At 39.3% G+C, this 14069-nt stretch overlaps 1 protein-coding gene across 1 annotated transcript in view; it reads left to right on the top strand.

The window, feature by feature from the left end:
- Positions 1 to 121: 121 nt before the first annotated feature.
- The window catches only part of LOC111328428 (uncharacterized), a 51800-nt gene continuing 37852 nt past the window's right edge, over positions 122 to 14069 (top strand). The window contains exons 1-21 of the mRNA XM_088727213.1: positions 122 to 486; positions 629 to 749; positions 1557 to 1644; positions 2094 to 2733; positions 3092 to 3161; positions 3737 to 3861; positions 4401 to 4529; positions 4819 to 5193; positions 5435 to 5606; positions 6034 to 6312; positions 6663 to 6791; positions 7003 to 7187; positions 7295 to 7408; positions 7793 to 8617; positions 8871 to 9179; positions 9618 to 9947; positions 10069 to 10516; positions 11285 to 11919; positions 12378 to 12534; positions 12762 to 12982; positions 13128 to 13997. Coding sequence (XP_088583339.1) covers positions 399 to 486; positions 629 to 749; positions 1557 to 1644; positions 2094 to 2733; positions 3092 to 3161; positions 3737 to 3861; positions 4401 to 4529; positions 4819 to 5193; positions 5435 to 5606; positions 6034 to 6312; positions 6663 to 6791; positions 7003 to 7187; positions 7295 to 7408; positions 7793 to 8617; positions 8871 to 9179; positions 9618 to 9947; positions 10069 to 10516; positions 11285 to 11919; positions 12378 to 12534; positions 12762 to 12982; positions 13128 to 13997 — 6310 coding nt within the window. The 5' untranslated portion in view covers positions 122 to 398. The remainder of the gene's footprint in view (positions 487 to 628; positions 750 to 1556; positions 1645 to 2093; positions 2734 to 3091; positions 3162 to 3736; positions 3862 to 4400; positions 4530 to 4818; positions 5194 to 5434; positions 5607 to 6033; positions 6313 to 6662; positions 6792 to 7002; positions 7188 to 7294; positions 7409 to 7792; positions 8618 to 8870; positions 9180 to 9617; positions 9948 to 10068; positions 10517 to 11284; positions 11920 to 12377; positions 12535 to 12761; positions 12983 to 13127; positions 13998 to 14069) is intronic.

Raw genomic sequence — 14069 nt, 5'->3', positions numbered from 1 at the left:
ATTTGGAATGTGGTTTACAACCAAAACAAACCTGTTGTTATGACAACCTGACGCAATTGTTCTAATCGCATGCGGAATGAACATAGTTCCACCATAATTTTGCATAATTAACTTCATGAACTTCGATTATACTCGTTATCGGGTTTCTTTTTGCCTTTTCGACTTTGCGGATTTTGACGATAAGGTCGTGCAATAGATGTTACAAGTATTGTAAAATGAACTCATATAGATGATTAAGAACCCAGCACGTTTTTAAATGGCGCTTCGCAACTGAGTGTATTTACGGAAAAAAATCGACATTGGAGAAAACCTTCAGCTCGCCTGCGTGACTTGCATGGAATCTTTCATGCCTATTACTTAGAAAATCCACGAGAAGAATTATCAATAATACGCTTTTTATGGCCTTAAAGACTTTGTATTTGCAGTCATTTATTTCTATTTTGGCGGCCATCATACTCTGCTGGACAGAGGTTACTTCTGCGAGTGGTAAGTGGTGAAAAATACACACCGTACACTTTTATATTTACATTGTTAGAACTGTTCCTATATTTCATATTACAGCTGTATAAGTTTAATACTAGGTCAAGGGTTTTTCGGACGAGATATTTGCTTATTTTTGCGGTTTTAGATCCCTGTGACTGTTCGGTTTGCGGTACAACATGCAGGGGGAGTTTGAGCTGCGATCCCGGCAAACTTCTGGTGGTCAATGGAAGTAAATTCGGCTGTTTTCAATGTCCTCCTGGTCATTAGTAAGTTTCCTCTAGTCTTCTTTTCTTTTCTTAGACTTCAGAGACAGGTTTACATGCTTATGTGGGTTTCATTTCACGTAGAAACAGTATTCTAATATGCGACCGTCTCGTGTAGAGTGTTGCTGATGTTAGTGGTGTAATCTGTACCGTAAAATATAGTCTAGGCACTACATGACAAAATGACTCTTGTATTATGCACTTCATAATATGTTGTGTCATGCAAAATTTTGTGTCTGGCATGAGTTGTTAGAGACAAATGCTTTCTTTTAGAGAATTATTCCTTAATGCAATTTCAGATATTAATCTGATGGCACCTAATGATAAGTATTTCTGGTTTTTACGAGGGGCTACAATAGCGTTAAAACTGACTGATAGTAGAACTGAGTAGAGTCCAGTTCAGTATGTAATCATTTGAATCTCAATTGTTAACCAAGAGTTTGATTACAGACAGAATTTGAGGACACAAAGTTCTGATAACAATCAATCAAAACTGGAAAAAATCTGCAGAACAAAATACCCACCAATTTAATCACAAGTAAAAAATGTAATGCCTTAAGTTGACTTTTCTCCAAGGAAAATAAACCAAATTGTCAAACTAAAAGTGTGTACTGTCCAGTTTTATAGGCATGACAGATAAGCTGTCCCATGACACAGTTACACAATTTGGTTTCATGACAGATATCTTCCTGCTCTTAATGGCTTTTCAGGATCATAGCTAATCAGGAATTTGGGAAAAAGGGTTATCGTTATAGTAAATACAACACGATGCTCCAACTGGCTTGTACAATAATTTACTTTAAATTCTAGCTGCCCAGGAGGTCAGAACACTTCTCAACCATGTCCTGAAGGTTACTACAATGACCTACCAGAACGGTCAGATATAGCAGCATGCAAGGTAACTTTGTGGATTTATATTTAAAGTGTGCCAAGAGAGTGCCAATTTTTATTAACTCCAGGTTTTACTTGGCTACACTGTTATATTGGTTAGGTACTCTCCTTGTGCATTCTAGTAGATAAATCTCAAATACTGACTAATTTGAAAAATTAACCCATTAAATTCCATGAGTGACTGCAAGAGAATTCTTCTTTACAATATCACTATAAGATCAAGCAGGGAAGTGATAAAAATAAAGGAAAGTGTCACTTAGGGGATTGTTCATTGATCCAATATCAAATTCTTCAAACTGACATCATAATAACTATATAACAGATCGTATAGAGAAATTATGTAATAAAGAGATCTTTGTAGTGAAAGTGTTAATAGCCCTTCTTTTTCTCTTAAAACCAGCAACAAATAGGGTTATAAGCCACTGAGATTATAATTTCTGTAATTTATTTAACTAGGAATGTCCTGCTGGATTTTTCTGTGCTGATGGTAGCCAACCACCAAAGCCTTGTGAATCAGGTTACTATAGCAATGGTACAGGACAAACAAAATGTGTTATCTGCCCGGAAGGATTCCAATGTGAGAACCTTGCATCTAAACCAACACCATGCTCAGAAGGTTATTATAGTGCAGAGGGTAATAAAACATGTACAGTATGTCCAGAAGGTTATGAATGTCCAAATGGTGCATCGCCCAGAGTATGTCCTGAGGGACAGTATGCACCTCTTGGTTCCACAGAATGCAAGGCTTGTCCTACGGGTCATAAGTGTCCTCGTAAAGGAATGTCTGCTCCTGAGACTTGTCCAGATGGACAATACACAAACCAGACACTACAATTGACATGTCATACATGTGAATCTGGTCGTGAGTGTCGAAATGGTGATCGATCTGAACCATGTCCTGCTGGTTACTTCAGTAAGTATGGACAGTCAACTTGCTTGGCATGTGAGTCAGGAAACTACAGTTACAGTGGATCATCTGTATGTCTGCCATGTCCAGCTGGAAAACAGTGTCTGGATCCAGCCGTTGAGCCAGTGGGCTGCACTCTTGGTACCTTTTCTGGTCAAGGAGAAGGTGTTTGTAGGCAGTGTCCACAAGGTTGGTCTTGTTTTTTTTTACATACCGAGCTTAAAGCAGATTAAAAGAACACTTAGTCTACTTGTGTGTACATTATTTTGGAAAGTGTTAGTTAAATAGGGAATTGGCAACAGCAGTGCCAAGAAGGTTCAGCTGATTCTTTGAACATTCAAGTTTTGTAATTTTCAGCTGAAATAATTTAAAAAAAAAACTATTATTCAACCTCTTTATTTTTTCTTGTATCACTTGTCGCAAGCTTTCTAATGCAACAATAGAATCAGGCAGGCTGACAAACAAAACACTGTAAAAGAAATTATGATGGTAATATTGATATTATTATTCTTGATATTATAATTATAATTATGAATGAAAACTACAGGTTACCAAAGTACACCAAGCAGGACCTCTTGTGTTCCTTGTGCTGCAGGTTTCTACTGTCCTGACCCGAGGTTGGTTATGCCTTGCATCTTTGTAGAATTTTCAGTAGTCAAGTTGTATAATTATTTAAGAGCGAGTTCTACTTTAAATCCATGCAAAAAGCTGTTTTTCTTTCATGCATGATTTAAGAATTATTATTTCAAATATTTGACACTTTGGCTAGTATTTCACACCCTGAGCCAGTTAGTGTAATTAACTAATAGGGACACAAGTCATGTAAGGTTTCAAAGAAAGAAAGTGACACTGTTTTTATCTGCTAAGGAGCTTTTAAAATCAATCAAACACTCAGTTCAGTTGTTTAGACTTAAAAGCCAGTACTTGGTAATCAAATTTAGAATGCACTTTTATCATCTATAACTTTGATTAATTTTGTCATAATCATGCCATAATTATAGTTAATTATATTGGTAATCAAATTTAGAATGCACTTTTGTCATCTATAACTTAGATTAATTTTTGTCATAATCATGTGATAATTATATTTTAGGGGATCATTGAGATGGAAAACCACTTTAATTGATTTTATATCTTAAATGTTAACAGTGTTAGTCTCAGATGAAAGACATAATTTATTCTTAATTACTAGCAACCCACCAGTTCCCTGCCCTGTTGGAATGTATTCCCTGGGAGGAAGATTTGACAACTGCACAGCATGCCCAGCTGGCAGTGCATGTCCTGATCCTGCTGGTAGTCCTGTGGCTTGTACTGGTGGTAAGATGCAAAGTCAATTAACATTAAATGCAGTAATTAAATCACACTTGATATGTGAAACCAGCTGTTTTTTTTTTTTTTTTTTTTTTTTATGGTGTTTATTTGGCTGTTTTTAATGATGAAAATAAAACAATAAGAAGACAGTTAAGGAAAGTTTTACAAGAAGTTTACTGACCTCAACTCTTTATACCAAAACACCGTAGTGTATATTCTCCATACTGTTCTCTATACATTTGCTATGGTATTGACAGGGAGAATTTGTTTAACAATCAAGAACTTCCAGAGTGGTTGGTCATTTCTTGTATTCTCATATCCAAAATGTCTGATTCAGTAGAGATGATGCATGGAGATATTAGATGCTTATCACTCCAAAGGGTGGGAAGGTTCTCAGTAAACACTACTCTACCATAAGACAGTGATATCAGAAATAAATGCACGAGAATGTGCTATTGACTTCTTGTAAGCATGTGATAAAGAATTTATGTCAGGATGTTGTAGACAGGTTAAATGATTATAGTAATTTGCAATCATCATTTCAGCAACATATGCTGAAGCACTGTCCACAACATGCAAGACCTGTCCAGCTGGCTACAGCTGCCCAGAGAACAAGAGGACAAAAATATGTCCATTTGATGACATACTGGGATACTTCTACAGCACTGACTCAAGTAAGCTGTCAATTTTTCCCCTCTATATATGTTTGAAAAAAAAAAACCAGTAAATAAAAGAAATATTTTCCATTGACTGTTATGAGTTCAACAGTTTTAAAAAGCCTGCAATTAATAGTCTATCATGTCGTAATATGGAATTATCTTGACCCTTAGAAGAATTGCAAAACAGAGTGACCATTGTTTATTAAAAACCAAATGTTCAATTCTGAAAATTAAGCTGCTTGGTCAATGTTTTTTACTGATCACTCTAAATAAGTGTAAGTCATGTTTAATTGTTATTTTTTAGTGGTATCATGTGCACAGTGTCCCAATGCAAGTACAGGGCAAATCTGTGAATCACGATACAAGCTACCAGTCAGTTGTGATTCAGGAGAAATCCCCAGCAACAATGGAACAGTATGTATCAGATGTCGCCCAGGTTACTTTTGTCGTTCACCGCAAGAGGGAGAAGTGGCCTGTGATCCGGGACAGTGGTCACTTGGTGGAGCCACAGCATGTCGGGATTGTGTACCAGGCTATGAATGCCCTGACAGTGGCTCATTGCCACAGGCTTGTGCCCTTGGACACTACACAGATAAGTCTAAGTCTGTGAGTTGTAAGCAGTGTGAAGCTGGGTTTAAATGTCCAACAACCAGTGGTCCTCCTGAGGCATGTGCAGCAGGTATGAATATTACCAGAACTGCTAAAAGATTTGGTGGCATTAGCTTTTTTTTTGTAGATATGATCATCATATTAAGACATAACTGGAAATCATCATCTTAAGAAGTTTACTCACCAAGCATCTGTTTATTTTGTAACAGAACTGATTTTTCACACAGAAAAGTCAGAAATAGTTGTATCCTTTTGCTACAGTAGTGCAAAAGGCTCCCTTTATTAACAAGTTGCTCCATATTTATTTTCAGGTACATTTAGTGCTGTAGCAGCCACAGCCTGTACAGCTTGTCCTCCTGGTTATGCATGTCCAAACACATCAGACTCCACAGCCAAACATGCATGTACACCAGGGACATATTCTGTTGGTAGTAGCACTCTCTGCACATCGTGCAGGGCAGGATTCTTTTGTCCTCAAACAGAGTAAGTTACTACATTTACTTCTATCCTTATGTATAATTATTTTCTTATGTATTATTGTGTGATTTGTTGTGTGATTTAGGACTAAAAAGCTGGCAGTCTTTTTTTTACTGATGCATAGGGTAAGGGTTCAACTTAGGGTGCCTAAGTTGATATCTGAGCTTAATAAGCAGTTATCAGTAACTAACAATGCATATGATTTCATTCTCAGACTGTTAAAATCTCTCGATGGAGCTCAAATGAAAATTATACTTTTTTTAAAGAAGTTTTGTTATTCTATAGTTTTCAATTGCTCTGTTAAGATGCGGCACATTGTACTTCCCTTCAATGGTGATTTCTCTGTAAACTGTCTCACAATTTGTATCCATTTTAAATCTGTTACACTGATACATTCTGACAGAGGTCTTCATTCAATTTTCATGAATTCCAGCAAAAACATTGAGCTTGCGTGTGAACCTGGTTATTACTCAGGAGCAGGAAATGAGTCATGTACGGCATGTCCACCTGGTTATAAATGTCCCAATAAAGACGGCAGCACAAACCAACCCTGCCTGGATGGAGAATTTTCCATAGGAGGGCAGACATCATGCACAGTATGCCCAAAAGGTTATGCTTGTCCAAATACAACCACAGATTACATGATCAAATGTGAACCTGGGTTTTACGCAACCAGTAAGAAGACAGTATGCACACCTTGTAAGGCAGGATAGTAAGTATTTTTTGCAAATAAAAGATTTTATTTTTTCTAAGAGGGCATGGCAACAAATTCTCCAATTTTTTTGGTTCTTGTTGCAGTCAAGATTTTCCTGTCTCTGCTCGCAGGGATGGTAATGCCTACATGACATTTCTGAGTTTTTTAAAATTTATATTCTGGTGGCTAGGTAGTATTTTCAAGCTTAGATCTCAATCATGATCTTTAGCCAATAAAGTTATTGTGAGTGAAACTGTGAACATTACTATGGTAAAGGTTCCTAATAAAATGTTTACCTGTCATAGGCACATATTAAGTGGCCCTACAAAGCATTAGATTTCATTTTATAGCTAATCGTTATTTTCCAGCTATTGTCCATATACTGATAAAAAACAAGAGATTCCATGTGATCTTGGCTATTATTCAACTGGGAATGCATCTTCCTGTGAAATGTGCCGTCCTGGTTACGCATGTCCAGTCCAAGATCAAGATGTCAGGTACAAAGAAAAAATTTTATTCTCGTGCCTCTCAAGTAATTCAGTCTGTTTGGCTGCATTCATTTTGCTGTTTTGCTGGTTTCACTACTCTCTTTCTTCTGTCTTTTTTTTCAAATAATGTTGTTTGTTGATCATTGTGTTATTGACAAGGTTCACCACATAACAACGAAGAAAACAGTAGTCACACACTCTGACTCTTTGTTCATGACAGGAACCTATGTCCAAATGGAACATATTCTCTGGGGGCTCAGATTGAGTGTACGCCCTGTCTCCCAGGAAGCAAGTGCCCATCAATATCAGAAGGTCCCACTATTTGCCAACAAGGATACTTCAGTGAAAGAAATGCAAAGGAGTGCAAGCTGTGTGAGGCTGGCAAACAATGCGCTGATCCGGCTGGTAAGTGCATTAAAAATATTTCAAGATGAAAATATTAAGGTGCATGTTGGTCTCCTTTACCAAACAACACTTGTTTACAGGATATTAAGCTCTTTCTGTACTTACAGCTCCTGAATCTTGTCCTCCTGGGTATTACTCGCGTTCTGGTTGGATACATTGTCTTCCATGCAAAAGAGGTTTCCAGTGCAAAGAAGGTTCAACCACAGACAGTCCACCTGAAGGTTAGTGGAACACACATGTGCAATTTGAATTTAAAACCAAAGGCTCTATGCTTAGAAAACTCAGATCAGTTTGAAAATGGCAACAGGATTGATGACAGGGTGTGTGGTTTACAAACCCTTCACTGACTGGAAGATTAAAATTAAGTGGATGTAGATGATGCAGTAATTGCAAGTCAGTTCCGATACATTAGACTTTTTGAAACCTTGAATTAAAATCTCATCCTGTATTTCATTCTTTTCGTCACAGCATTTCCCTGGTGTTAGCATTTTATGTAATGGCAAGTGTTTTGGTAAATTAACCAGAAAGTATGAGCATATCAATAGATTAAATATTAGGTTTTTGCTATTTTCCTTTCCTAACTAGGCTCTTTCTCTCCTTTATAGATGCGTGTCCAAAGGGTGGATGGTGTGATGGCCGCACTCTTTATCCATGTCCACCTGGGACATACAATCAGTTTAACGGTTCACAATCTCAGGAGGCATGCAAAGTGTGTCCTATGGGTCATTTCTGTCAGAACAGTGGTACAGTTGATTACCAACCATTTCTTTGTCCAGAAGGCCATTACTGCCCCATGGGAACAAAATTCCCCCATCAGTTTCCTTGCCCAGCTGGTACGTACAACCCAATTGCCAATCAGACATCAAGATCATTGGCTTGCTTGCCTTGTCCTGCTGGCAGCTACTGTGTGGCAGGATCCAGTCAGCCCACCATCTGTTCTCCTGGATACTATTGTCCAACTGGAACTGGTGCAAGAACACAATTTGCCTGTCATGCTGGATTTTACAATGATCAAACTGGCCTGAAGAATTACACAGAGTGTAAGCCTTGCCCTCCAGGGTCATACTGCCCAGATGGCTCACTAACTGAGCCCACAGTTTCACCAATTCCTTGTCCAGCAGGGACATACAATCCTGAGTGGAAGGTGGGGCACTTACTGAACTGTATTCCATGCACTGCAGGTTACTTCTGTCCTCAGGCAGGACAGACAAATGCCACCTTATACTGCTATGAAGGTTATTATTGTCCAAATGGTACAGTGGCAGGTAATCAGTTTCCTTGTCCCCCTGGAACATATGGAGACAAAGCAGGTCTGACTCTGGTAGAGGAGTGCCTAACATGCCCACCAGGAAGGTCATGTGGCTGGGGAACCGGTCTAAACAATAATAACACTTGGCAAGTTTGTCGTCAAGGACATTTTTGTCCAGCAGGTGGGTGTGAAAATTGTGTGGTGGACGGGGTGGGTTAGGGCAGGATACTTTCATTTGCTTGAAAACTATTGCAAAGGTTCAGTTTAACTGAGGAAATGTTATCATTGTTTACTTTTACTATCATTGTTCAACATTCACACCAAGTGTTGATGTCAGAATGTGGCGAAAATACTTTCACTTTAAGAAGAATATTTTATACAATTTATGAAAATTCACAACTCACCTTGATGAACTTATTTCTACCTTAAAACAGGCACAGGATCACCAACCAAGTATCCTTGCCCTCCTGGAACGTACTCAAACAGTTCTGAATTGTTTGATGCATCCCAGTGTGACATCTGTCCTGAAAGAAAGTATTGTCCAGGTGGTGAACCAGCACCCAGAGGTGACTGTCCACCTGGTTATTACTGTCCAGAAGGCACACGAGTGGCAGAACAATTTCCATGTCCTAATGGAACATATAATCCTGACTATGCCAAAGCAAGAGTTGATGAGTGTCGTAACTGTACACAAGGCCATTTCTGTGAGTTGGCTACAGTTCAACCAGTGCCATGTTCTATTGGTAAGTAAAGGTAACTCATAGGAGCAACAACAGTGTACTGTCAGCCATCATTTGGAGAAATAATGATTATCTTTACCTGGAACTAGAATATGTTTGTGAGAATCTGGGATTGTAGCTGCCTGGCATGACAACGCCCTTGGGTTTAGTTTGTTGTTGGGTCCTTTCCTTGATCTACAGCTGTAAGGGTTTTTCAGCTTTATCCTGTTTTTTTTTTTCTCTCCACAAATACTGAATTTCTGAATTTCTGAATTTCATTTGACCTTGTACATTTGAAGATATCTGTACAGAATTTCTCTCATTAAGTGTAAAACATGAAAACCTAATGGCAATCCAGTGAAATATTATGTATATGCAGTCATTATTAGACTCCTTTACAGGGTAATAATTCCCAGAAAATGTATGATATAACTTCAAATGATGTGGACATTTCTTTTAAAGGGACATATATGCCATTTGGATTCAAAGCAACAAGTGGAGAGGTGGTAGGAACTCCAGCAAAAGGGAAAGGAGACTGTCTTGCTTGTCTTGCCGGACATTTTTGTCTGAATGGTACTGTTGTACCAGAACCTTGTGGAAAAGGCAAATACACAAATCCAGGACAATCAGTTTGTCAGACATGTTTGGCTGGTCGCTTCTGTGATAATGAAACCACAACTGAAACAAGCATGAACACAACCAAACTTTGTCCAGCTGGAAAGTATTGTAGAGCAGGACTGACAGATGTTGGTGATGCCACTGATTGCCAAAGAGCACATTACTGTCCTGAAGGTTAGACACAATTTTTATTTTCAGTTCTTGATATATTGCAATTGGTTGTCATGGATGCAATTTTGTGCCCATATTGGCATCCTAAATATTTATACAATTTTTCTCTACTTTACATATTCAGGTCACCCTGTTGAAATTCCTTGCCCTGTTGGTACATTTAACCGAGATACCAAGGGAGGAAATATATCTGCCTGTAGAATGTGTACTGCAGGGAAATACTGTCTTGAGAAATCCATAGATGAGACAGGTGACTGCAGTCCTGGCTTCTATTGTCCAACCAACATCACAGATGGAGTCTCGAGTTTACGTATTGGCTCATATGGTCCTATACAGGAACCTTGTCCAAAGGGTACATTCCTTAATGAGTCAGGAGGGAGGTTCGTAGAGGATTGTAAAGAGTGTACTATCGGTCATTACTGTCCAACAGGATCTCAGACACCCACCATTTGTAAAACTGGTCACTACTGTCCACCTGGGTCAGGTGACCCTCAACCTTGTCCCCTGGGAACATTTAATAATCAGAGTGGAGCTTACTATTTGGAGAACTGCACAGACTGTACACCTGGCTGGTAAGTTACACAGCATTTGTCAATAGGGAGGTTTAGCAACGACGACGGCGACAGCAACGAAAACATCGTGTCAAAATCTAACTTTTCGTTTTTGTAACTCTTTCGAGATTATTCCGATGTGTTTCATTTGGAAAATTCTGGCGAACTATTCAGGGAGTATATCACTATGAAAGGCGTTAAAGTAAGGAAAAAGAAAGAAAAATTAACCGTCATGCGCTCACGTTCTCGAGAAAACCTAACATTTGGTAATTTCACATTGCTGTTTTGCTGAGAACGGCAAAGAAATGTACCAAAATGTTAAATGCACGTGCAGGGTGATTGCTTTTGCTCATTAAGCCTATTGTTTTCTGCCATTGCTGCCCTCGTTGCTAAAGCTCCCTAATATGGTAGACTGACTGCCTCAACCCAGTCCTTTATTGCAAACTCAACAAAACCATACACAAACATCTTGTATTACATACTTGTCAGGATGATGATTTGAGTGGGTGGGTGAGAAAAGAATCAGGTATGACAAACATCTGTCAAAGGTCACATGACCCATACCCACCCCTCAGCTGTGTCTGAGATAATCAGTCTCCACTTGGTTGGTTTTACTTAATGGGAATAACCTTTTTTTTTTCTGTAATATGTCAGCTAAACCTGCATCTCAGACCAATTAGAAAAGAAGTTAAGAGTGCAGAAATGGGCACATGTTTTTGTACATTACAGGTGAACATTTTAATTTGCATGCATCAGGCTGATTATTATGTATATATGGTTATGAAATAGGTACTGTGATGCTCAAGGTCTCTCCATTCCAAGAGCGCAGTGTGACCCAGGTTATGTGTGTTATGGCGGAGCATATACTGGAACTCCCAACGATGGAAAAACAGGGAGACCTTGTCCCCAAGGGACTTTCTGTGTTGCCGGCTCTTTTGAATTTGATTCTTGTCGTGTTGGAACATACAGTAAGAGCACTGGTGGAACAAGTGACCAAGACTGTCAGTTGTGTGATCCTGGATACTTCTGTTCCAAGAAGCAACTAACAGCTCCGGAGGGACCATGTGATCCTGGTTATTATTGTCCAGAGGGGTCCATCTTGAGCAATCAAACAATCACTCCACCTGGATTTTTCACTCCAGCAGGATCATCAGAGCCACAGCCCTGTCTACCAGGAACATATCAACCACATGAAAAACAAAGTAATTGTCTTCCTTGTGAGCCAGGATTTTACTGCCCCACAAAGAGCATGGTCAATGGTACCGAATGTGAACGAGGTTTCTACTGTCCACCTGGTACAGACAGACCATTTGCATGTCCTGAAGGGACATATAACAATTACACTCGTCAAGTGTACAACTCAAGCTGCGAACCATGTCCACCAGGAAAATACTGTAATCCAACAGCACAGAGTTTCCCCACAGGTACACTATGTAGAGTATTTTTTTTGTCCAATGGTTTCAAAGAGATATGGAAATGTAAGGCCATGGCATTGCATGAGAAATAAAAAGAAAGACCTACATGACCATATGTGAGTGGTTAATAAAGGAAAAACATCTTGGACAAATTCACTGCTTTAGATAGTTATTTGAAATGTCGTAATTAAAAACCCTTTACGCAGTGGGGGGTTTGTATGCACTAGAAGATGCACTGATGGGATTTTGATGTTATACTCATATAAATATTGTAGATTTGTGTGAAATGTAAGTTGTTCATAAATAGGAATTAAAAGAAAAATTCTTTTTATATAGAAAGTTTGGTCACACTTAGAACATTGGGTCCAGGCTTGACTTTTGAGATCTCTACTCTTTGCTTGATAATCAGGTGGATAAATTCAACTATCATTGGCCTTAAATTCATTTTCTTTCTTTTACTTTATCAGGTCCTTGTGATGCAGGATATATTTGTTTCTACAATGGAACAAGGCCAACGCCCACATTTGAAGTCGGTGTTTTGGAATGGGGAAGGGTGTGTTCAGCTGGTCATTACTGTCCAAGTGGAACAACGCATGAGATACCATGCCCAGAAGGAACATATCGGTGAGCTTCTTGCAGCATTCCATAATGTTGCTCAATTAATGATGTAACTGAAATACAGCCTCATGGAAAAAAGGGTTTTTTTAAACTTTAAGTAGTTCTTTTCATATTTGAGTTATGTACTATTGTAGTATGTGTGACAATTTAGAAGTCCCATGGTTACAAGTTAAAAATGTTGAAAATGACTGTGTTCCTGCATTCAAATCAATCTCATTTCCTTTGCTTTTCAGTAAGGTAACTCGTGGTGAATCTGTGGATGATTGTGAACTTTGTGATCTGGGACATTACTGTAATCGCAATGGAAGTACTGATGTAGCTGGTGTCTGTGATCCTGGTTATTTTTGTTTACGTGGGGCTAAAATACCCAAACCAAACAATGATTCTACTGGTGGAATTTGCCCAAGGGGAAGTTCCTGTTTAGCTGGACAGCAGCCAGAAAAGTGTCAGCCAGGTAATAGAATTTGTTTTCAATGCCTAGTCAACTGATTAAGGAACTCCATGGCATATGAGAGCACCAAAAGCATTCTATGTGTCAAGTGTATTGTTAATTTACTAAAGAAAAGTAATCAAGAAATGTCTGTATTGCTTATCTGCAGGCTTTCATGCTCCCATTGAAGGAAAAGAGGCATGCCAAGTATGTGAGGCAGGTACCGAGTGCCTTATAGGAACAATTGACCCTCCGCCTTGTCCTCAAGGCTATTTTTGCGTACAAGGAACAACAGCCAAACAGGCGTGCCCCATTGGTACATTTGGTAATAGAACAGGGCTGAAGGAAAGGTCTGAGTGCACATACTGCTTGGCTGGCCAGTACTGCGAGACTGAGGCATTGAAGGATGTAACTGGTCCATGTGATCCAGGGTACTTTTGCTTTAAAGGTGCCAAGGTATCAACACCCCCAGATGACCCAGACAATGATCCTTTTTGGTTTGGTGAATGTCCTGAGGGAGGTTATTACTGTGAGAGAGGTGTCTCCCAACCTACACCCTGTCCACCCGGAAGGTTTGCACCTGGTAATGTTGGCAGATTAAAGTCAGTAGATGAATGCACCCTGTGTACTGCTGGCTCTTACTGTGCAGTGGGACATCAAGATCATGTGAATGGTACTTGTGATCCTGGCTTCTTTTGTCTTGAGGGATCCCCAACTCCGAGACCTAATACAACATATGGTGGAATCTGTCCTCCTGGGTTCCACTGCCCTGCTGGGTCAGCTTTTCCACAGCCATGTGATCCCGGGACTTATAACAATGCAAGTGGTCAAGCATCATGTCAGACATGTCCAGGAGGCTTTTATTGCAGTGGAAATACAACAAGTCCCGAAGAGTGCCCATCTGGCTTTTACTGCCCACCACAAACAAGTTATGCTACTGACAACCCATGCTCTGAAGGAACATTTAACAACTTGACAGGCATGTCCTCTGTCAGTGCTTGTGTACAATGCACAGCTGGATATTACTGCAACAGGCAAGGTTAGTTAACTGAGGGAGTTGGTAATAAATGTGAAAATTTTGTATCTGCAATTGGTTATTTATGGTTTTCAG

The sequence above is a fragment of the Stylophora pistillata genome, chromosome 7 (genome assembly GCF_964205215.1).
Source record: "Stylophora pistillata chromosome 7, jaStyPist1.2, whole genome shotgun sequence".
In the NCBI taxonomy this organism is placed as follows: domain Eukaryota; kingdom Metazoa; phylum Cnidaria; class Anthozoa; order Scleractinia; family Pocilloporidae; genus Stylophora; species Stylophora pistillata.
Note: the sequence above shows the minus strand (reverse complement) of the source record. Positions and strands in the feature narration are given on the sequence as shown.